This window comes from Triturus cristatus, chromosome 1_2 (genome assembly GCF_964204655.1).
Source record: "Triturus cristatus chromosome 1_2, aTriCri1.1, whole genome shotgun sequence".
Lineage (NCBI taxonomy): Eukaryota > Metazoa > Chordata > Amphibia > Caudata > Salamandridae > Triturus > Triturus cristatus.
In genome coordinates this window covers 818145098-818170689 of record NC_140580.1, presented here as the reverse complement: position 1 = coordinate 818170689, position 25592 = coordinate 818145098, and the positions used below count along the sequence as shown (strand labels likewise).

The 25592-nt window shown below is 44.7% G+C and overlaps 1 protein-coding gene across 1 annotated transcript in view; it reads left to right on the top strand.

Moving 5' to 3' along the window:
• The window catches only part of NPHP4 (nephrocystin 4), a 969441-nt gene that overhangs the window by 507294 nt on the left and 436555 nt on the right, over positions 1 to 25592 (top strand). The window contains exon 12 of the mRNA XM_085608868.1: positions 8451 to 8506. Coding sequence (XP_085464994.1) covers positions 8451 to 8506 — 56 coding nt within the window. The remainder of the gene's footprint in view (positions 1 to 8450; positions 8507 to 25592) is intronic.

The following is a 25592-nucleotide window of genomic DNA, read 5'->3' as shown; positions in this document are numbered from 1 at the left end:
CTTAATATGTGTGTAGCACATTAGTCCTGATTCATAAAGATTTAACTGGCAGTAGGAGTGGTTTGCTCTTTAATTCCAAGAGTAAGATGGAAGTTCTCCAGTCTATAGTGTTCCAGGAGTCAGCCACGCCAATGCAGTCAAATCTTTATAAATCGGACACATCCAGTTTCTAGGGGCGTCCTGGATCCATGCCAGATGTAATGGTTCCCACCCCAGGGCAGTTTATTCAGTCCACAGGAGATCATAGGGAAATTCTCTATACATCCTTTTCAGCTGCAAGTTCCATTTTTGGGCTTATCTGCAGACCTCCCAGCCCCCATCAATCCTTCAGCGACTCCATCATCGACTTCAACGCACCCCACGCTCTCGCTTCCTCAGACTACATCCTCCTCAGCAACCTCAACTTTTACCTGGACAACCCCAACAACAATAACACATCGTCCCTGCTGGAAAACCTCGCCACAGTCTGATTCAGACAACGGGTCACCTCTCCAACCCACCCAGCAGGATGCACGCTCGACCCGGTCTTCTCCGCCAGCGATAACATCTCTTTTAGCCACACCTCCAAGCTGCCTTGGACCGACCACCGCTGCGTCCACTTCTCCTTCTCCAAACTCACCATACACCACCACGCCCACCTCTACCCTTGCAGAAGCTGGAACAATGTCACAGAAGAACAGCTCACCACCTCCCTCAGTAAAACCCCATCTCAGACTTCCATGGACGCTAATACCTCAGCTTGCAATCTCCACCAATGTATCTCCAACTACGCCGACACACAGGCTCCCATAAAGAAAGTGCCAGACAAGCCACACTCCAAAAAAGCCAGCTGGTCCTCTCCCGCACTTCATGAGTCCAGATGCACCTGTTGATGGCTCGAAGAGAGATGGAGGAGCAGCAAGACCCCAGAAAACCACTCAGCCTTCAAAATCGCTGTGACAGCACATCACCCCCTAATTAGAATAACAAAGAAAGTAGCCCTACAAGAAAGGATCAACATTAACTTACACAATACCAAATAACTTTTCGCCATGGTCAAAGAATTCGCCAAATCCAGCATTAAGGAGATCTAAGACTTCTTCAAGGGCCTTGATACCCAAGACCCTCTCACCCCACTCGCAATCACCGCACCCAATGTCACCAGACACCAGCAGACCCTGATCAGCTTGACTTCTCTCAGGATCACCCTCGGACCCCTGCCCGCACCACATCTTCAACAGAGCCAGCACCTTCATTGCCCCGAGCTCTGCTGCACCATCAACTCCACCACATTCCCAAAAGACTGGAAACATTCAGAGGTCAACCCCTTGCTGAAGAAACCCTCTGCAGACCTGAAGGACCTCAAGAACTTCAGACCCATCTCTCTCCTCCCCTTTCCATCCAAGGTCATCAAGAAGGCCATCAATGCCCAACTTTCCCAGTTCAGTCAAAGCAAACCACATTCAGGACCTCTCACAATCCAGCTTCCGCAGAAATCACAGTACCGAGACTGCCCTCCTCGCCGCCACAGATGATGTCTGCACCCTCCTCGACCGTGGCAAAACTGCAGCTCTCATCCTCCTGGACTTCTCGTCCTTCTTTGATACCGTCTCCCACCGGACCCTATGTACAAAACTCTACTACGCCAGCATCCGTGAAAAAACCCTGTAATGTATCCGATCCTTCCTCACTGGCTGAACACAGAGTCAGGCTACCACTGTTCCACTCAAAACCCACATAAATCAGTTGTGTTGTGCCTCAGGGCTTCCCTGAGACCCACGCTCTTCAACATCTACATGGCCCCCTGGCAGCCCTCGTCAGGAACCACGAACTCAACATAGTCTTCTACGCCGATGACACCCAGCTGATCCTCTCCCTCACGAACTAACCCACAATCGCCAAGAACAACTTCCATGATGGGATGAAGGTTGTTGCCACCTGGGTTAGGGTCAGCTGCCTCAAGCTAAGCTCAGAGAATACCAAAGTCCTGATCCTGGGCTCCAACCCCTCAACCTGGGACGACTCCTGGTGGTCTGCATATCTTGGTCCCTCCACACACAGATCACGCATGAAATCTCAGCATTATCTTGGACTCCTCACGCGCCATGAACCGCCAGATCAACACTATCTCATCATCCTGCTTCCACACGCTGTTCCTGCTCTGAAAGATCTTCAAGTGGACCCCCAGTGAGTCCAAAAAGACGATCACCCACGCACTCATCAGCACCAGACTCAACTACGCCAATGCACTCGATCCCGACATCACCCAGCAACTCCTCAAGAAACTGCAAAGCATCCAGAACGCCTCCGCCAGACTCACTCTCAATATCCCCTGCCTCAGCCACATCACCAGCCACCTGAGAGACCTCCACTGGCTCCTAGTCAACAAAAGAATTACCTTAAAGCTCCTCACACACGCCTACAAAGCCTTACATGACACAGGACCTGCATGCCTCAACCATCACCTTGCATTTCACACACCCACCAGAGACCTCCGCTCTGCCCCTCCGCCCTAGCCGCCATCTCACGCATCCGCAAGTCCATGACTGGGGGAAGATCCTTCTCCTACCTCACAGCAAAGACCTGGAACACCCTGCCTCTCCACTTAAGGCAATCACTGTCACTGGCTCAGTTCAGGAAGGACCTCAAGACCTGGCTCTTCGACTGAACCACAGTGACTGTGACAGATCAGCAGTCCCCCTCGACCCCCTCCCCCAGCACCTGGAGACCCTTACAGGTGAGTAGTCATGTTTTAAGTCTCTTGATTGATTGGGCTGTTCAACTTAATAACTGCATGCATCTATCTAGCTCTCTAGGTTTGTTTAGATATGAAGCCTCTACAGTGGGCTTTACGCTGACAGTGGAGCCAATTTTACTACTTTCAGTTGAACCCCTTCCTACTTAAGTCTCTGGCATAGTGGACTGTTTCATTCACTCTGTTCAAGGGAGAGCCTTTCCCACTTCCTAGTCAAAAGTTAACAGTAGTGATAGATGCATCCCTGCAGGACTGCTCACCCAGGCATTTGATCTTCATTGTTCTGTTGGCCAGTGAGGATGGTATATTTTACATTAACCTCCTAGAGCTTTGAAGGATGAAAATGGTTGGGACTGTCTTTCTTCCTCATCTTTAAGGGAAAGAGACTTTGGTATTGGCATGCAGCAAGACCACCACACATTCTTGCAAAAAAAGGAGGAGTGGGTTATCTCCCTCTTTCTAAAGAAGCTATGGAACACTGGCACTGGGCTATAGAAAGAGAAATTAGTTTATCAGCATGTCATCTGCATGGCCAGGAAAATTTGATAGCGGATTTTCTCAGCAGGATGCACTATATGTGCATCTTACAGGCAATATCCTCTTCTGCCTTGCCCCTCTTCACTTGCTAGTCCTTCAGAAAGCAGGACTTTAGCCTCAGCTGAACCAGACAGCTGTGTTACCTGGCTCTTTCTTACTGCCTGGCACCTTCCTCTTCAAAAAGACTTCCTCTCACAGGGCCAAGTTTAGGTTCTTCATCACAGCCTGGCAGATCTCAGCTTGTGTGCATAAAACGTAAGTGGTTAGCTGTTGTGTCTTATGATGTCCCAGTGGTGGTTTTGGATGTCCTTCTGTCAGGTAGGCATCCCTCTTGCAAAGGTGTCTTACATTCCAATGGATGCGGTATTTGTGGTTCCTGGTGTCCCCGTAAACTACTGAACCAACTACATGTGAGCCTCTCGCGCATTTTTGCAGTTCACTGTACCCCTAATGGAGAACAGGATGTGCAATTGTATAGCAAAGTGTTATATAGCCATTATCTTATCTTGCCCATACACACCTGACAAAGATTCCCTTTTCAGGGTGCCTGTCATTCATCATTGTTTGAGGGGGTCTGCAGAATAGATTTCCACTGGCACCTTTCAGTTAAATTGGTACTGACACTTCTTGTGGTTCAGTTCGTCATTTGTGTGCATTCTTGTGGCTTGAAGTGGAAAATACTTTACTTTCTCTTCACCGCTACATCTGCTAGGTGTGTAAGGAGGGACCCTTTAGCTTCACCATCGTTCTTTTTTTTTTTTTTTACAAGGCTAAAGTCATTCTTAGAATCAAGCTCTCTTTCTTTCCAAGGAGGTGAAATAATGTTTCGCTTCCTAGGTTCTTTCCACTCATTTTTTCAACCACCTGATCCTTTAATAGATGAAAGAGTGCTTCATGGGCGCACAGATTTTACAAACACGCGAACTTTAGGTAGATAATAACCTGCCAGTGGGTTTTCAGGGTTCTCTGCTTAGGGAAGGTACGGCGGAAATATACAATTTATAAGTGCTTATCGTTAATTGTTATACATTATTGTGAACTGGAAGGCAAGTCCATACCCGAGAGTTTTAGGGCATATTCTACCAGAGGACAGGCTGCAACTTCTAGCCTGGTAGAGGCATTTCGGTTCCTATATTTGAAATGCTGCACGGAATCCTCAATGCACTTTTTTGCAAGACATTATTGTCTTGTGTCTGAAGAGCAAAATCAACCTCCTTCTTTGGCGATCCTATAGGAGTGACATGTAAGTAATCTCCACAAGCAGGTATCCATTAGAAAGCTAGTTACTTAACATTGGTAGCATTCTTTCTGATGGCTATGGTAGCTTTGGCAGTTTACTTATGTCACTCTCTCCTCACCTCTTGAGGGATATTTCCTGTTGGCGCTTTTTCTATTTTTATTTCTTTTGGTACCATCTGCAGTGTACTTTGCCTTTGTGGCAGTGTGGAAAATGTAGGCCGTCCAGTCAGCACTGATGCAAATACATTTGAAATCTATTATGCTGTGTGGACTGGGGAATATATGTTTTTAGGATTCTGCCGGAGCTTTCATGTCCATCAGAAAGAACATTGCTGACAGAAAGTAGTGATTCTTTATTTCCTTTATCATATTCTACATTTTCATGTGGACTCTGCCCTCAAGAACTAGGTTACCAAGAGTACTCGCAATGGCTGTTGCTAATTGCACATTGTCCTTCAAGCAATTCTCAATATTACCAGGCCTGCACTATTATTACTATCCCACATTGACATTGGAAATGTATTGCTAAATAACACTGGTGAATCCCCTTTTACTCACTGAAGACAGCTCTCCATCCAGCTGCTTGCTTTATCAGCGGTTTCAGAAAAACGTATCATTCTGCAGAGATCTGCACTTTATTTTCCTCCTACCAGCATCCATCAAATTCAAGAAGTTATTCCAAAATGCTTCAAAGCCATCTATCAGGATTACCTATCCTGCAAGCTCACTTTCTCAGCAGGACTAAGAGGTAGCTACATTCTAGAATCTACCTTGTCTAAAATTATTGAAAGTTGATTTTCTTATGCACTCCAGTAAAAAATAATCTGCTCTATGTTCTCATGGTTTCTAACTCCTTCCTTGATATATATGCTCTACACTTGAATCCTTGATGGGTCTGATGCTCTCCCATTCTTCATTGTAGAGATCATAGTCACTTTTTGTTCTTTCCCTCTCTCTATTGCTCCCGTCTTCTTTCTTTCCCTCTCTCTTAGTTGCTGTAGCTCGCTCTGTTTTAGTATCTTTAGTTTCTGTACCTCTTACAGTTGGCAGTTCACCTGCCAGAGACTCTGGTTTATGGAGTGTTGTCGTTCAAGTAATGAAACCAATTTACTCTTATGGTCTTCATCCTCTTCCTTGCTTCGGTGGTTGTAATGTGGCTACTTATTCTAGGCTTTGGCTAAAAAACTGAGGCACTCGCCCAGGGATTTCCTTTAGATCGTCGACATTATGCCTGTTATGCCTAATGGATAAAGGAGGATCTGCTGTCGAGTTGCACACTAGCTGCTGGAGAATTACTCAAAAGAATGACTTCCGGATGCTTGGCAGTTTTATAGTGTATTTGTTGCTATATTTTTACATACTGCTAGGTATACAATTGAGTATGGCGGTTTAGTTTCTCTGAGCATTTGATAAAATACAGGTAGGCCTAAAGTCATTGCTTCTTATTGCATATTTTTCTATAGGTGTAATTTATTTTTTCCCAATAGCCTTGATGTAATTACAACAATGTAGCTGTCTCATTTCTCAAGACTCCTAGGGGCTTATTTACAAGCCCCTTGCGCCACCGATTCGTCACTTTTTCCCATATTAAAAGTGACGCACCGGTGGCTCAAGGAGCTTGTAAATAAGCCCCCTAATTGTTTGTTTTCTGCATCAAGCATAACGTTTGGTAAGTGAGCAAGATGAGGTGGTGTCCCCAGTGTAACCAAATGGAAAGTAGTGGAGCTGCACCTTGGGTGACTTTTACTTACTTATACCCAAAAGTACTTTTGTATTGCTTGAAGGCAATTTCAACTCTTGTTCAAATTAAGTTCATATTCTATTCATGTAACAGTTAGACAACTTTTCGTCAGTTTCCTGGCTTTCCACAAATAGCTGCTGTTAGTGCCAGCATTTGGAAAAAGAATATCATTGGTCCTTTCTTCGCAGTTCTTTTGAATGCATGATCACATTTTTGCATATGAACAGTAGCTTATCTTACTATATAGCTGCATAGTTAAAATTCAAGGACACCAAGTCAATTTGTCCTGTAGGTAAACAATGTAATGTATAGACCCATTAAAATGGGCAGGTTAAGTGGCAAACTGGGGCTTCTATTCCGCAAACAAACGTAAAGCCTAAAGGTTTCTTCCAATTGCCAGCACCTAAGCAGGTACCATCTGTCGATTGTTAGAATGTAACAAAGTTTGATAAAAGACACGTCAGTACTCTGTGGCCAGGTCGATGTCTCCCCCAGACCAGGTCAGATGCAGTGGTAGAGTTGACGACGATCTCATCTTTCCACCTTCAATCAGAACAGTTGCTGAATTCCGCTTCATGATCTACAACAGCATCATGGATTTCCCCCGTTATCCTTCCTCGCGAAAAAGCCTCCAAAGAGTCCTGTTCCAGCTGTCTTACCACAATTATATTGCACTGTTTCCTAAAACCTTATATCGGGTCTCTTTGCAGAAAATGTCTGGCTGAGCCTGGTTCACAGAGCTCTGCATCGGAGCCCCCCATTTTACCTCACCGAGATATTTCAGCCTTATAAACTATCCAGAAGCCTAAGATATGCTTTGCAGAACTGTCTCAATGTCTGATCTCTCGGATTCAAACAGTACAGGAGTAGATCTGTCTATCTTTCTTCAAAATTGTATTTCTACTATGACACATTCTTCCTTTCAGTCAACACTGGAGAAAGACTTTCTCAAGTTCTGGACTCTGCTCCTCCAATCCACCTAGGGCTTATCAACACTCCATCTGCTGAATCCCAAATATGCCCGCCACGCCTTACTCTCTCAAAAGCAGTGAGATGCTTAAGTTTGGTCTCACCACCAGCCCGCCCCTCGTGCTGGTGACTAAGGCTCTTTTCCATGCCACTCACAATGTTTGATTGTAGTCTTTTTTACTCCTGAGTACGGATAAACACACCTTCCATGTCAAGAGCAAGAGCTGCACAGCTCTGTAGACCGATCCTGGCTGCTATGACGTAGCCCCAGCTTCATGACACTCTGTAAACAAATACAAATAAATGAATATATTAATTACCGTGTGTATTAGATTTTAAAGACAGAACTATTTTTCAGCATTCCTTGCTATGTTTAGCATTTAATAGTTGTGTTTTAGTTGACTCATTTATGTTTAGTATTTAGTCGTTTTATTTGAATCATTGATGTCTATTTATGGAATTCAAAGTGATTTTAGCATAGATAAAATATCCACAAACTCCCAGTTTGGCATCGGTTTGGTGATCCAACAGCATCTATCTATACCCATGTTAACCACTGCGTCGTTATTGTTTCTCTCTGTGGGGGGGCTCCTTCTGACTTGGGAGGCCTTCCCAATTGGACTGCTAATGTAAATTGCGTGCCGTATTAGCAACACGAGTTACTAGCCATTTTGTAATTAGAAGTTACCTGGCAACCGTACTTCCGGTGTCCCACCGCACGGACATTTCACCAGCAAAACCTGTGAATTGTGTCAGTGGTATTCTCTGGGAATTAAGTACGGAAATACTGATTTCTACTGTAATTCTCAATTTCTCAGGGGACAGGGGACATCTTCGAATACTTTGACAGTATTTGGGCACCTCAGAAGTGGCAATCTGTAATTTGCGGGTGCTGGAATATCACATCAGAGATCATTGGAGAAACGTACTGTAGTAAATTGATGTTTTTGTTGACTTTTATAATATATTTTGTGCATCCTTCTTCGACGGGACTTTTACCCAAGGGTGTATCAAATCAAGACAGAAGCCTTTCACGTGTTTGCCCAGTGTGCCTTAATTATCCTTCAATAATATTCAGAATGGACGTTTAGATCTTCAAATTAATATTTAATTGTGAGCCTTTCTCTTCAAATGAAAATCATGGTGGAGCTTTTGCAGTTAAAATTGTTTGAACATGCACGCTTATTTTGTTTTGGTATAATGAATTGCCTGTTGAATTTTTCCTTGTAGCCAAGCCTCCTTCTCATTCACCAAGGACCCTTCGGGAGACCGAGAAAGGGCCAGCGGTGAGTTCATCTCAATATGTAGTGTGAATGTCATCTGTAAAGCATAAATACATTAACAAAATCGACCAGCAACCATGGTAAAGTATAACTTAACGATGCATTTTTAATCGAGGTAGGTAATATTACCACTGTCGAATTGTAACTACACATGAAGACCTTGTGTTTTTTTTTGATAATCACTTAAAGCAAGGTCAGTGACTTTGCTGTTGATAATAGAAAATAAATATTTCATACATGGCTCTGAGGAGAGTGCACTCCTGCCCTAAATTCTTGATTGCAAGTTTGTGGTTATTTTTGACTGGGGGCCTGAAAGCACAGGGCAATCACTACATATAACGCCTAGGGCTTAATGTGAAATGGATTGAGACTCTGGTGTCTGTTGAATGCACAATTCTGGTCTGTAGACTGGTTTTCTGATGGATACTTCTTCCTGTACATTCCTCGCCTTTAAATATCCCAGTCGCAATACTGGATTCAGGACACTTCTAAAATAGCTCTCTGGCGCCAGCAGAGAGCCATTGGGGCCTTATTGTCAGACAGGGAGTTGTGATGACTTCAGTGAAGGCATATCGCACCAGGACCGGAGCGTGTCCGTTCTGATTTTTATGCATCATCTGACCAGTCCAGAGCTTCACTCTAATGTCAGAGGTTTTCTCTCACCATTTTGTTTAGTGCAGTGGGAATGTCACCACCAAAATGCTCCAGCTTTATGCCTTTTCGAAGATGTGATAAACGTATGTTAATCATGGACCCACCTTGGATTGTTGTGTGTGACCTCTACCAAAAAATGCACCATGAGTCCACCAAGAATTGTTGAGTAAAACTTTTCATGTCACGCTTTGAAGAAGGCCGCAGGAGCCAATGGTGAACCCAGGTCACGTTCGAGGTCAAGAGCAAGGGCAAAGTTCCCTTCCAGATAACCCCCAAACCACTCTTCGAAAGAAATGGCATATCCTCACAAGAAGAAACCACGTATTTCTTAATTCCTTCAAGTATGTCTTTGGTGAGTAACAGTGGAGGCAGTGGAATGCAATGCTGAATGTTGGAGCAGCAGGTCGGACGCTTGAGGCCAGGGCTAGCAAGGTTGCAGAGAGTGTGTGCTGTGAGGAGTGTGGTCATGCAGAAGAGGGAGGACCCCTGGCAGCCCTTTCATAAGGATATGAATTGCGATTTTTATCAAGCAGATGATGATTATGATGATAACCGGTCTTCAGATACCTGGGCACTACAAGAGGCAAGTGGGCTGGATGGCTCCCAGACATTAATATAGATCCTGCTCCAGGTCCTCCTGTGGAACCTCCTTTCATACTGTGTTAATGAAAGCTGCAGACTTCCTTGAGCTACCACTGCCTACTGTGGAGCATTCTGATATTCAGCAGGTGCTGAATATCAGAATGCTCTACGTGGCTCCGGAGCAGACAGTGTTTTCAGGGGTGAGAGAGATGCTTTGCTGAATGTGTGACTACAAGCGCTCCTCCCATTCCGTGTAGAAGCTCATGGGGCCCAATTAGGCAACCTAAAATATCGCAAAATTAAGAGATTACAAATTTGTTTTGTTAAGAATTTACAAAGTCGGTACAGAACGGATGAATTGCACATTGGATGTTTAGTAATTACAGAACACCTAAACAGGCTAACGGCACTAGGCATTAGTCAGAGTGGGAACAGGGATCAATACATTAGGTCCTGACGAGAAGCTTAGGGGTAGGCTTCGAAACATGTCAACCTGTGAGGAAACTGCTGATTAAAGCACTTTTCCCTCCTCATTTCCCATATTTTAATAATACCAGCTATAGGGGGCATTAAAGTTTAGTTTCTCCACAAAGCCAGGTATTTTTTAATTCACTCATTTCTGACCCTTCCACTCTCACACCAAACACATAACTTCACTTCACTTAAGAGTGCTCCCATGTATCCGTCAGTCGTAGCACACCCCATCCCGCAGCGGGGCGGAAAGAACCCGATGATGAAGCATGCCACCAAGGGACCTTTTGGTGGGTGAGGGTTATTTTAAGAAAACTTATTGTTTCCCCCAATGCTAGTAACCAAACGGTTTGCTTGAGCTTAGTCACCTTTTTGGAAGGTTAGCACTTTTGTTTCAAACTCAGAGTGGACTCTTTTTGTTTTTTCATAGTTTATAGAGGAGTCTGAGTCCATGACTGACTATACCGCTTCACTCCCTCCCTTGGCATTAGTGTGTAAAGCAAACAGAAGGAGATAATCGATGGAGCGCAGAAACTTTTCACTCACCCCCAGTCACAGATCTGGGTTTAATCCATCATCGTTCTTTAGTTCACTTCGCCACCCCAGTTCAGACCCAGCCATATGCAAATCAGTCTTGACCCTGTTCCTCATGGGAACAGTCCAGCCCAAACTGCCAAGCCAGGTCATTCCTGGACTGGAAATAAGCATCCTGGGATCGGTTTCGGGGTAACACTACGTATTAGCCAGGCTATCTTGAATCCAGTGACAGAGTGAGCAAGGATCACATATCTGGGCATACCCTGCCAACTTAGGGCGAACAAAGCAAACACAAAGAGGTGATGGACGGAGAGCTGAAACTTTTCAGACACTCACCCCCAGTCACAGATCTGGGTTGAATCCATCATCGTTCTTTAGTTCACTTCGCCACCCCAGTTCAGTGTGTAAAGCTCATGCCGATGTTTAATGACCAGCTAACTGTGGAGGTGTTTATCTGTGGGAATAACTTTGGGTCGCACACTTTACCTAATCATAAAAACATGACTGACATATAACCGCCACACCATTCATGAATTCCAGATTAGAAGGCCAAGTGCCACCAACATCTGGCGTAGAACCAACTACCATAAACATGTTATCAGAAGACTCCCTAACTTTGTGGAATCCCTCTGCTAACTGTCCTTACACTTGGGAAAGAGACTGTTTGGCTAAGTAATAATTTTAACTGGAATGGGACTGTAGCCACCTTTCTTAGTTTATATAGAAGGCACATAAGCCACCATTCACCTGGCTGTGTGTAAGCTATGGTTGGAAGACAACTCTGCACTCTTACGTTCCTCCTGCTCTATTTCAAAAGGCTTCCTGACACTGGTGAAGGCTGTTGACCCACACGTTCACAGTAAATAAATGTTGCTGTATCAAGAATAATGCGCTGCATAGCTAAATACTTATAAGGTCCCAAAGGCGAGACCTATTGCATTGCAAATGCTTTTTTCTCTTAGCCTCGCTTAGTTTCAGATTTCCTTGCTTTCTCTGAACTCAGGAATAGCATCAAAGGTGTGGCATTAGTCTCTTCGGTTTCCTGACTAAACAATTGTGAAAAGTGTAAGATACAAGGTGAGTTGCTTGCAACCCTTGCAGCTCTTGCTATGGGCATTGGAGCTTCGGTATCACTTTTTTACTACTATCACTGATTTACAAACATTTTAAATCTGAGAGAGAAGGTTGCACATTGAAAAAACATTATCTCAAAACTGTTATAAATATACATGCATATTCTTTAAAAAATATTTAACCAGCTAATGTAATTTAATAAATATAGAGGAGAAGCAAGTCAAAAGGATATGTGAACAGTGCGAATACTGTTCTGACTGCATTCATATGTGTTTGAATGTTAAAAAATAAGAAGTATGCATTACAGGATATTTATTAAGAGTATAACTGAATATTATGCCTATCAACAACATTATCTATTGAGAAAGATAAGAGAAGGAACAAAAGAAGATCAATGGACAAGAGCAAGAAGAAGTGAATGTCAAGCGAAAAAGAAAAACCAAGAGCAACCTGAAAAGACTAGGAGGTGTCTCGTCTCTATCCCATTCTCCTTTACCCCGAACTCTTGAAGGCAGATTCACTTAGACTATCATGAGGCAGTCTGCAGGAGTAGGGAGGGATTGGGAGTCTACATTGATTTGCTCCTATGGAAGGCTTGGCACCTGGCACAAGGTCTCTAGCCTTCAGTCTTCACTGGGCCCTTTTGCAGATTCACACTCCCTTGCCATACAATTTAAAAAAGAGTGTGAAGTGAAAGTTCCATGCCAACAGCAAATCCCCTTTGTCCGCACCTAGAAAGGATGAGTAAAACGGTGTGCCAAGCAGCTTCAACCTACCTCTTCATCCTCCTCTTCCGTAGCACCACCAACTAAGCAGCGGTAGTTTGTTTCTGAAGGAGCATGTCAAGCCGGTGGGAGGGTGTCCCTTTTTCTAAAGGCTATTACTTCAGATTACTGGGTCCTTCAGATCGTAGAGAAGAGGTACAACCCTACCCTTGCACAAGCATCCTCCCTGAAATCCCTCCCTACCCTACCACGATCCTGAGGAACTTTGGTGAATCCTGCAAAAGTAAATAGCAGTCCTGCCACAGAAAGGGGCAGTGCAGTTAATGCCAAATCAGGAAATTGAATAGGAGTGATTCTTTCAGTACTTCCTGGTTTCCAAGAAAGATGGCGGTCTTCATTTGACCCCCAGCCTCAGAGTCCTGAGATGGTTCTTACAGAAGGACACGATCAGGATGCTGTCCCTTGCTCAGGTTTTACTGGTGTTAGACTTAGAATTCTGAATGGTGTCAATAGACCAGTAGGACGAATACTTTAATATTACAGTCGTAGTGGGCCACACAAAGTACTTACGCTTTGTAGTGGTTTCTACCTTTTACCAGGTTTCAGTACTTCCCTTTGGATTGACCTTGGCACCTGAGTCTTCACAGCGAGATGACTGTGGTGGTGGCCCTTCTCAGACAGACAGGGATCGCAGTATTTCTGTACCAGGACAAGTGGCTCATCAAGGCCAATGTCTGTTCGCCCGAGTTGATTCCCATCATTTCCTCTCAACAGCTATGCTGCTGTTCGACTTGGGATCTTCAATCAGCCATCCAAAATCTCAGCTAGAGCCCTCCAAATTCCTCCTGTTCATTGGTGTGGCACTAAATACCACCCTGCTTTAAGCCTTTCTTTCTCCACAGAGGATCTTGGGACATGTTATTTATTTATTTAGAGTTTTATATAGTGTTAGCTAGATCGAAGGTATCGGAGCGCTTTACAATTTTTGAGCATAGGTTATTTTTATAAACATGTGAGGATACGTGTAGGTCATATGATGTAAACTGGAAGTATATACAAAACATCATTAAAATTGGGGGAACCCACAGGCAAAGTAAATAGCAAAAAGGTAATGACGTTACACAATACAGCAAAAAGGTTCGTGCCAAAGATGGGATTGACTGGGTCAGGAGACCACAACAAAAGAGTCAGTAGAGTGGGGCTAGGTCTTTAAGAAATGAGGATAACTTATATACGAGTTGAAGCAGTTGTTAAGGAGCAGAGGTTTGAGGTCTCGTTTAAAGCAAGAAAAGGAGGGTTTGCGTCAAAGATCTTTGGGAAGTGAGTTCCATATCCTTAGGTCATTTCCTAAGAATGCGCTCACCTGGGTGGATTTCTTTTTCAGCTTAGGGGATATGAGAAAAAGTGAGATGGAACGTCTCAGTGCCCGGCGTCTACCTTCTCTGGAAGGCTTGGTTTCTAGGTATTTGGGATTTTTTGTATGAAGTGCTTTGTGGGTGATGCAGGCGGTCTTGAAGATGTATCTTCCTTCAATGGTAAACCAGTTGAGTCTCTTAGGGGCAGGTGAGATGTGATCAAACACTTTATTCCTGTGAGGTGTCTGGTTGCCGCATTTAAAGTGGCTCTCAAGGCTGCAAGGTGACTTTTTGGAGTTACAGTGATGATGGCGTTGCCATAGTCCAGTTTAGAGAGGACAAGAGATTGCACTACTGTTGAGAACATGATTCAAATGCTTCAGGTGGAGGAACTTGCACTGGTCCTGAAGGTCATGCTAATGGCTCGATCTGTTGACTTCTTGCATTCTAGGGGTCACTCATGCATGCTGGCTGTTGAACCAAACATTTTTCATTCTCCCCTCCTGTTTTGTTGAATTTGTTTTTGTTGGCTGTAGGACTCTTGCACTTTAGCACTGCTCATTAGTGCTAAAGTGCTTGTGCTCACTCCCTAAACGTGGTAAAATTGGCTCACACCCAATTTGCACATTTAGTATACTTGTAACTCCCTAGCAAAGTGGTACTACATGTACCCAGGGCATTTACATTAAAATCTACCAGTGGGCCTGCAGCACATATTGTACCACACACATAAATATCTTTCTAGACATGTCTCAGGCCTGTCATTGCAGCCTGTGTGCGCAGTTTTAAGCTTTCATTTCGACCTGGCAAAATAAATCTTTTGCCAAGCCTAAACCTTCCTTTTAATACATATAAGGCACCCCGAGGGTAGGCCCTACACAGCCCATAGGGCAGGGTCCATTATATTAAAAACGTTAGGCATGTACTTTTAAGTTTTACATGTCCTGGTAGTGAAAAACTCTCAAATTTAGTTTTTCACTATTTTATATTCAGGTTCTGAGGAAGATTCGCCCCACGACTGAGCCTAAGTTATTCTCACCGATCCGGCCTGGCAAAGAAGGGTGTAGTACACAGACCTATGGCACCGTACTGTAGAAGCCCCTCTTCATCTACCTCCTACAGTAGATCTGTTATCCCAATCAGGAGGGAAGATTCTGCACTCCAATAGTCAGAGCATACACATTCATGTGTGGAGATTGAGCAGGGCCACTGAGCACCTTTCAGCCTCCACCAGAGGTAGTAGACATGACCCTTTCTGCATGTTGCTTCCCTACCAAATCAGTTTTTTTGTCAGGTGGAAGAAGTTTGTTTTTGGAGCACTTAATTAGGGATTGGTCCTCTCAAAGCATCCCAGTCTACCATGTTACAGTTTGCACTGTTCTTGGCTCCACAAGACTCTGTGGTACCTAAAGTCAGGTGGTATTTCACAGCCCTGTTGGTGTTCCTTTGTTTACCAGAAAACCCACTTGTTCAAATTACTGGTAGATCTGAGATTTCTGAAAGAATTACCAAACAGTGATCCACTCGTACAGTTCATCATGCCACAATGGGAACTTAACATTGTTATGACTTTTCTTATCGGGACCCCGTTCGAGCCCCTGCATAGTTGGCAGCTTAGGCTACTAAATCCCAGAACAGTTTTCTTGGTGGCTTTTCTTTTGGATCTTGGTGTTAATGAGCTTCAGGTCTTTCTAATCTCCCCCTTTCACATGTTTTTTTTCCTCATATAAGTTGGCACATGCAAGCTAAGGCAGTTTTCCTGCTTAAAGTGGTATCGTGATTCTACCTGGGGAAATCCATCACTTTACCAACATTGTAACAGCTTCCACATATTTCACATGAAGAATAAAGACTGCACAGGCTGGATCCTAGAAGAGCAGCTAATTACTATATCATCCACACAAAACACATAAGATTAAATTACCGGCTCCTCATTGGTTTTATTGGCTGTTAAAATGATAAAATGATTTATAAGTGGACAAGGTCTATATGGATTATCCTTTGTATTAACATTTGATGCATTGACTAAGTAAGAACCGTCTGCAGAAATCAGAGCTCGTTCCACCATAGCCAAATCTTCCACAGCAGCCTTAGCTAAAGGTGCATGGCAGACATATACAGGACGGTTATGTGGTCCTCTCTCCACACTTTCGCCAAACATTATTGTTTGAATTCCAAAGTGAAAAGAGAATGTCACTTTGCCCATTGTGTACTCCAAGATTTCCTCATCTAATCTTTCTCTATCCCTCTGCCTTTGGGGTGTTGCTTGGGATTCTTTTCAGAAGTGAGTAATCTGAAGGTAGTAGTATCCATCAGAGGTGAAAGTTACTTACTTTCTGTGAAGTCATGGCAAAAACAGAAGTGGCGTTTTGGCACTAATCCTGGCACTATATGACTCTGCTGATGTCATCACAACTCTACCATTGAGATGAAGTCAACGCCACCTACTGGTGCCAGAGAGTTACTGCCGATGTTTTCTGGATCCAGCCTTGCTCCTGGGATATGCAAAGTTGCTGAATCTGCAGGTAGACATGGTATCCAAAAGAAAGGCTGTCATTGAAGGTAAGTAACTTTTCCGTATGTGGAAGAAACCACCAATCTTTGTGGCAGTGTTTCTTATTGTCTTGTGCAAGGAGTGTCACATAAGTGGAGAAAGGCTTTTGAGCGACAGGGTTGAGGTCACAGACTTCCAACTCCCTTAACAGGTTCAGAAACGTGGAAGTTCTGCACCCTTCAAGGAAAAGCTGTCTTGCAACCCCCTTCAAGGAAAGACCCAACTACGTGTTGGAGATGGGCATTGGAAGTATCTCTGCACACCAGGAAAGCTACCTACATGAGGAGGGCCTCAAGAAGCTGTGCAAGAACAATAAAACGTTGGCTCGCTGTGGCCCAGGGACGGTTTTGCCCTTCCAGACCACGTGCTGATGTCTTGCGACTCTCATATTTGATCCCATATGATAATTGAGTGGTAGTCCGATATGTATTGGTGTTAATAGTTATGTAGTTCTCTTTGCTGTGTTGGGGTCTGGTATTTCACCCTCTTACTTACTGCTGGGTTGGGACGTGCAGTCAAGGTGTGCTCTGCGGTAGTAGTGCCTTGTCTAGAAGAGATATTTTAACCACAATCTCCTCTTCACTGTGAACCCCAAACATTATACAAGCAAGTACCCATTGCTATGTTTCATGAGGGGAAGCAGCTGCTGAGAAAGATATTTGTTGTCCTGGTTACTTCTTGAGATAGTAACCATCAAAGTCTGTGTAACTGGTTAATCCTTCTTTAGAACTCCTAAAAGTCCTCAGAATTCTTGTGTATAGTCCAGCCATGTTCAGAGCAATGAGAACGGAGACATGATGTCCAGAGAAACACCCAGTGCTCGCATGCTACTGCAGGTTAACAATCTAACTATGTGTGAAAGGACATTGTTGGAAATTGCAATCTTTTGTCTGGTGTACCTCCAGATCTTGTGTCCTAGGCTGTAGAACTTTGTGCACCTTACCCTTGCGAACCAACTGTGAAGTGCCTGTGCTTCCTCTTTCAACATAATGAAGTTGGCATACCACTTATTGGCATATTTAACTTTCCTATTAGTCCCTAGTATGTTGAGACGTGCATGTACCTCTGGCAGCATTACCATCTGGGTAGTGCGCAGTAACTTGATTAACTTAAGAGGTCTACCTTGTCACAGGCAAATGTTAGCTGACATCTGGGCAGGGTCCTTCTTTTTCCCTCCAGTCAGCCAGGCACAAATGCCAGTGGAAGAGGAGCTGTCTTCAGAATTGGTGTAGAGGGTCCCAGAGGAGTAGTTGCTCCTTTACCGGGCCACACCGCTAGGGTGTGCACAGTAGTTCTCCATAGGGCAAAAAGAACATTATGCCATGTTGGCTTTAGGTAGGGCACTGTGGGATTGTTTGCAGTAGGGCACACATGAAAGGCTTCAAAGGTGGGTTGGATCAACCCTGGTAACGTTTAACCCCATTGGTTAGAGCGTGGTCAAAGGCTTCCCTAAACCACAGGGTGGAGCCAAGCCTAAATGTTTTATCCACAGTACCCCTATCAAACAACTTCTGGAGCAGTGGAAGAAACAGAAGAGGAACAGGTCTGCTGTCTGTAACCTGAGAAGAACCTAGAAGACTGGACCTGCTCTCCCTCTTGTACCCAACACAATGACGTAGAAGGGTCAAACTGCTGGCATCCTTTTCAAGCTACAGGAACATACCAAGCTACAAGAGGACTTTTCTGCACCTGCCAAGCTGACTAGTTTTAGCTGGACCTGCCCTGGACCATGTTACTGGCCTCTGCTGGAGGGAGTCTTGACCCGCAATGGCTAATCCCAAGGTCCTGGCCCTTAGCTTGTTTCAAAGTTCCTAATATATCCTGAACCCTACAAAGATGTTGGCTTTAAATACCTCTGGAGGACTGAGACCAGCCTGCCAAGCCAACCTGATGAAAGTGTGCTGTTGCTGAGCCAAAGATCCAGTTTGTTTCCGCTCTGAGCTTTTCGGCAGCAGCAAATCTGTTTCAGTTGGAACTCGCAGGGAAGGTATCCAGCCCTCGTTAAACCTTCAACCTTGCCCCAGTGGAAGAATCAGAGCTCCACCTGGCAAAGGCACCAAAAGCTTTCCAGTCAGCGAGGGAGCTTCCCTGGGTGCAAAATTCAAATGTCTCCTGCTTGGGGCTTTCCTGGCAGAAGTCAACCGTTTTTATCGAGACCTTATGCAGCAGCTATCTGAGGACTTGGAGCCCACTTTGGTCAAAGCCTGCTGCCTTATCCTTTTGAGGATTTTTTCTTTTCCAAAACATATTTTATTGATTTTATGAACATCAATACAAGATGGGTGTACGATAAAGGACATGTGAATAAAAACAGGTGTAAGCATACTGAAGTGACATTCCACAGCATATCCAATATCGAAGGATGATATACTTTAAACATAAACGACAACAAAAACCGCATTGTACCAAGCAAAAGCATGCACCAATTTCCGTACCCACATCTCCTGGTAACATGTGCCCCTATTACGGGTGTAGAGTAGCCTTGAGTGGTAACCATATTAGCCGTGCGTGCCCGCGTCGGGCATTGATAAGGGATCACCCAGAGCATGCGCCTCAAAGGGTATGTGTCTGTAGGCAGCCCACGGCTTCCATATTTTGGAGTGTTTGTGGGGACAACCTTGGGTCGTAAAGACGGGCTGTTTGAGTTCCATGGCATAGTCCAAGCCCCCCTTCAAGGGTCGATAGGCGAGGGGGATATTCAGCTTTCCAATGTTGTGCGATGTTCCTTTTGGCTAGTGTCAACCCAGAAATAATAAGAGTCTTTCTGTAGATATTGCCCCCTATTTCATCTGTACAGTGCAGAAGTGTGAACTTGGGGGATCGTGGGATATCCCGGTGTAATACATCGGATAAGCATTGTATAACTCCCTGCCAAAATTTGTCCAGGGTAGGGCAAGTTCAGACTGTGTGTAGGAAGGTGCCCTCATCTATAATCCCTTTGAGGAGTGTTGACTTCCATTTTAGAGACCAAGTCTGAAGTTAAAACTACCAACCAGTTCAGACCTGGTTTCTGTATCTGACCTGCACTCCATTGCGTTTGGCCTTGATGTATGCCTAGGTACCGGTCACGTGCAACCAGATGAATGCGCATTGCCGCTTAATGTTTTTTGGTGCTATTTGGAGGCTTAAACTTGAAAAATTGATAACTCCTGTTTCCCTATTTGGATTTTTCTAATTTTCATGCTATTCTTTTTATTATAATGGACTTAATTTTGCTAAATTGGTTTGTGATTTTCACACATTGTATTTCAGCTTTATTACGATTTTGATATTGCATAAATACTTTACACCTTGCCTATAACTTAAAGATGTCTGATTTTCTTCATGTAAAGTAACAATAATAATCTAGGCTATAATTTTAAGTAATGTAGACCTACTGGCTTCATTAAAGCGTCAAATGTCCAAATGATAAAATTTCAGGCCTATTGGCTTTGTCAGAGGACCAACACATCAACCTATATAAAGCAGACCTATATGTTTTGTCAATAATTCACCACAATAATACCCGTGTAGATGGCTATGATTAATAATAATTCCTGCCCCTAAAATATTTAAAATAAAGCATTTTTAATCCAAACAATCCTAAAGAGGTGTTGAGTCTTTGTTTAACATTCTTTAGGCCACAAAATGCAGCCATAGAACTAACCACAAGGGTGCTTTAAAAATATGGTAAGCTGTCCCGGGGACATGTATTTATTGTCCCAAGAGACCTATTGTTCTTTTTAAAATGTTTATAAAGGGGCTTCTGCACTGCATACAGCCACCACAAAATTTAAAATAAATGATTTGATGTGCCCCCTACCTCTTCTAGGGGCACCACCAGGATCTACACATCCAAAGAAAAAGCCTTTTCAGGGCATTATGGGGCATTCCCTGGTGGAAGCAGTGAATATTAAACAAGCGAATACTCAATTTTTTTCAAAGTCACTTTTGTGATCTTTTAAAAAAAAAAATTAGGTTGGCTGTCGCAATCCCACCACGTGACACTCAACAACTCTAGGCAATGTTTTTGGCTGCATGGGGAGGCCCATGGAACCCGCAAACCCGATGGCTTCCGGCCAGAGCACATCCAAGGTGCAGCGTGACCCAGCAATTTTATGTTTTTAAGCAGGTGCCCCAATCCTATCTTGGGCAGCCACAACTTTTTCTACCCTTGGGGCTGTGGTGAGAGGCCCCTGACCCCTGTCAACCGCTCATCCAGGAATGGAGTGGGAACTGGCTTGACTAGGCTTGGAAAGGAGGGGGTACACAGCCTTCTCCCCATAAAAGTAGCATTGGCTCTAGTGCTGTGGTCCCTGGGGCTTTCCCATGCTACCTTTCTCATAATAATGGTATTGGCCTCGGGATGCGGCCCCCGGGGGCCTTCATACGGCTGTGTGAGGGTGCTGCACGTCCCTATAAAAATTTCAGTGCACTGACCTTCTGCATCGCCTGGGCGCTGGCCCACCCCAGAGGCTTTTATTTGAGAAGGGTGGAAGCCTGCCTGTGTTATTTTATTTTTATTTTACAGCGGTACCGCTAAAAAAAAAAGGAAAATATGTTTTTGGCCCCAGAGGGTGTCCCTCTATGCCCCGCCACACTAGGCCAAGGGGCCCGAGATAGCCCTACCCTGCGCCCATTTATTTTTAAGTTATTTTTTCAGGATGGAACTGAGTCCCAGAGCCCTAAAATGGCTGCTGCAACATCTTTGTTGATGTTGTGGCAGCCAATCAGATCTTATCTTTTGATGTGTTGGGTCTGTGGATCTTCTGCGGTGTGAAATATACATACATTTCATCCTTTATTTCTCAAAAAAACTACTGAACAGATTTACACCAAATCATAAAAAGCACACTTTCTGGATCAAGATCTAGCTCTAGTTTTCTGCCAAATGTGGTGTAATTCCAATTGGCCGTTTTTGTGGTAACGCTGTTAAATTTTCCTATGGGAAATTGAATAGGTAAACGTGTTCTGTGACCACTGCTTTTTCTTAGCCTTTGCTTGACAGATCACCCCAAAACTTTCCAGTAAGTAGCTGAGTTGGATGAGACTTTTCTTTGTAGCATTTTGTAAAGATTCGGCAAGCTGCTCAAAAGTTATTAACTAACCAAACATTCAATTACCTTTAGAAACGTAGCCCTAACTAAAACTTCCCAGTGGGGTGACAACCACTGAGATATATATATATATATATATTCACTTAAAAAACCATAGGTTTCACACATGTTATAGTTAGGTGGATATTTCACTCATAAAAAACCAATGAAATTCCACCGTTATAGTTAGTTCAGATAACTATAACTCGCGCGACCGCCACTCTATCACAAGGATGATGTCATCAGTGATGTCAAGAGTGATGCCACTGACCATGTCATGAGTGATGTAAAATATGACGTCATGAGCAGAGGATTGCGGGCGCGCGAGTTATAGTTATCTGAACTAACTATAACTGTGGAATTTCATTGTTTTTTTACGAGTGAAATATCCACCTAACTATAACATGTGTGAAACCTATGGTTTTTTCAGTGAATTTGTACGTTTTTTTAAATGCTAAGTTATGTATGTATGTATTATTATTTTTTTTTATACCTGACAAAGGCTAGGGGGTCAGGAACTCTCTACCCTGCCCCCTTTTCACGTTCGCCACCTTCCTTTTCCACTCTCGCACTGAAAACAAACAAAATGGCGGCCGACACTTCCTGATTTCGACCGATTCGAACGTTGACTGACATGTAACAACCAATCAGAATTACGCTCGCGCACGTTAGGGTGCGCGCATGGTGCGCGCACGGTGCGCGGCTATAGATATGTATGTGCTTTTAACTGCAATTTACTCAGGAACTACTGAACAGATTGACTCCATATATGCAAAAGGCAAATCCCTGACCTGAGGACTACCTCTCTGCCAAATTTCAAGTAATTCTGTTCAGCCGTCCGGGCTGTACCTTCGACTAAGGGTCCTATGGGAAAATGCATGGGGAAAACGTGTTTTGGGACCCCCCTTTTTTCTCGGCCCCCGCTTGACGAATCCCCCCCGAGACTTTCAGGGTAGGAGCTGAGCGGAGCGCCCCATTAGTTTTGACAATTTCGCGAAGATTCGTCAACCGGTGCCAAAGTTATTCAAAATCGAATTTTGAGATTTCCTATGGAAACACGGTCCTAACTATAACTATCTACTGGCGACCAGGGCCTGCACCCTAATTTGTTTTGTTGAAAAAAATTAATTTGGCCCTTCCAAGGCCTTAATCGGCCCCGGGGACCCCAACACCCGGGTCATGGCCTTTTTAAAAAAAAAATCTTTAGGAGGGGGCTGCGTTGCCCCCCTCCTCAGGCCACTTATGGCCCCGGGGACCCCATCCCCCGGGGCCGGCCTTTGTTTTTATTATTTAAAAAAAATGTATATTTATAGAAACACCTAGGACATGCTGGACAAACCGTACGCACCTATCACCATGACGATTTGCGTGATATTCATTAAAAGGCGACTATGCATAGAATGAATCCACATGGAATGTATTTACACCGCTAGTGAAGCTTTGACGTGTCTGATGCCCTACCGTGCCTAATCCCGGCGCCCCCGCTGGTGGGTACTCTCCAAGTAGACACCCTTGTCGTTTATTTATACAAACATGGGTAGCTATTGACGGGCACATTTAATATACACGCACACGAAGCCATTCAGAGGGGATTCGACAAAAATTCGACCAAACTATGCAAGAAACCCCCCTCACGGTTAATAAAACACACATCCACCGCCGGATGTGTAATACTTTTTATTTTACTCTCTGGAAAGGAGACGAACCTCACTTGAGAGTCACAGCGTGCTCCTGGCTGAGCCCAATGCTGTGTTACACCCACCAGTGCCCGCCGAGTGCTTCACACCTCTGTGTTGTATTCCACCAGCTAGTGCGTATGTTATGACACTCTCTAGCCCATGTGCACTGTAACGCCACCCCGTGAATATGTCATGCCACACTTGCCTTTGCACGGGTTATATTGCCCCATCTAACGTGCCTTCCTCGATGCCTATGTTATAACGCACAGCGCTATGCCATACATATTACAATCTGGGATCCATATCTTTGTCACAGTGCATATGCAACATTACACTCCTCAGTACATATTTTATATTACAACTTTAGAGACTAGTTAGGTTACACAACACTGCCCTGTGCATATTACACTCCAAGGCGCATATCGCATAGCACGCGCTAGTGCCTGTGCTATCTCGCGCTCTCCAATGAATCTGTCATTGCGCACAATGTATTGCATATTATATTTCACGCTCCGGTTCATCTTATATCACACTTTTTGGTGCATAGTTTATACCATATACTATATCTAGTTTTCATTTTCAATCGTGCTCTCAGGACTATGTTCTATATAACACTGCGTCCACCTACCCTTTTCACGGGCATTACATTTTGAGATGGGGGGTGGAGGGTCAGGGGGTGTTTCTGCCTAGTGAGCCCGGAGTAACAGTCACAAACGTCCTCTTCTTCCTGAATAAAAGTGAGATTATGCTGCATACTTGTTCATATTTTAAGTAGTTCGCACAGACATACATTTTAAAAACAATAAAGTTCCTAATACCCACCTTCTCTTAACAGTTAGCTTGCTGCCCCATCCACCTCCTCCCTATCCTCTGCCCTCCATTTAGCATGATGTACCAGTCCACTCCTCCTGCCCTCCATTGCCCAATTCTATGGCCCATCATTGACCTCCTGCTTAGCCTCTGTGCTTAGCTTGCTGCCCCTATTCTCCTTCCCCCTGCCCTCCGATGTCTTTGTGCATGCCCCTGCTCCATCCTTTTTGCCCACCATGTTCCATGGACCTGCCACTCCTATCTACTCTGTGTGTTCTGTTGAGCTGCCACTCCCCTCCCACCTGCCTAGCATTGTCAGATGACTGTAACCTGTCCCTGCCACCTCCACCTTGCCTGTCCACATGCCATGCCCCTATCCCCTTCCTCCTGTCCTCCATGGTCCATTTTACTGCCACACCCTTCTGCCCTCCCTGGTCTGTTGTGCTGCAACTGCTCCTCCTGCCTGCCCCGCGCGGTCTGTTGTGAGGCCCCTTCCCCTGAACTCTCTTGTCTGTGCCCAGGTCCTGACCCTCCCTTCTATCCTCTATGGTCCTTTGTGCATGCCCCTGCACCCTCCTTCTTGCCCATCATAGCCATTGTGCTGCCACTAACCCTCCCGCTTGCCATGCATGGTCTTCTGTGGGGAAACATCCTTTACATCGCGGTGATTACACCGCAATGCATTTAGAACGCTGCCATTACAACGCAAGCGTTACATCGACTTGCACTGGAGGGTGCTATAACCTAAGGAATAGTAAGATTTACTATGCCAACACCTTCCCTACTGTACGTAGACTGGTGTTGGAATAGTAAATCTTACTACTCCTAAGTCCAGCGTCCTCCAGCGCAAGTCGTTGTAACGACTTGCATTTTAAAAACTGCGATGTTACATACCTCGATCATTTTGATCGCGTTGTAGCATCACATATTCTCTTCTGTGCTGCCATGGCCCCTCCCACCTTCCCTGTGTGGTCAGCTAGCTGCCCCTGACCCCCTCCCACCTTCCCTCCATGGTCTGTGTGTATGCCATCATAGTCTCATTGTTGCTCTCCATGGTGTGTCTTGTTTCTAGTGCCCATCCTGCCTGACCTCCATGGTCATCTTGCTGCTCCTGCCCTGCCCCCTTGCCCCCAGCCCTCTGTTTCCATGTGCAGACCCCTATTCCCTCCCTACTGGCTTATCTGTTCCATTGTAATGCCCCTGATCCGTCCCTCCTGCCCTTTATGGTCTGTTATGCTGCAGTTTTCTCTCCTGTCTGTCCATTATGGTCAGCTAGCTACCATTGCCTCTTTCCCCTCTGTTCTCTGTTGTCCATGTGCATGGTCCTGTCCCCTCCCTATTGCTTTCTACGGATTGTTGTGCTGCACTCCCGTCCCGTATGCCCTGTGTGGTGTATTGTGCTGATGCAAACCCAGATGCCTGCCCTGTAGGGTCAGTGTGGGGCACCTCTCCATGTCCCTCCTGTCCTCTGTTATCCGAGTCCATGTCCCTACCCCAATTCCTCCTGCCTACCATGATCCAATGTACCATACTTTGCGAACATTTTGAACTTGGTAAGAGGGAGATTTTGATA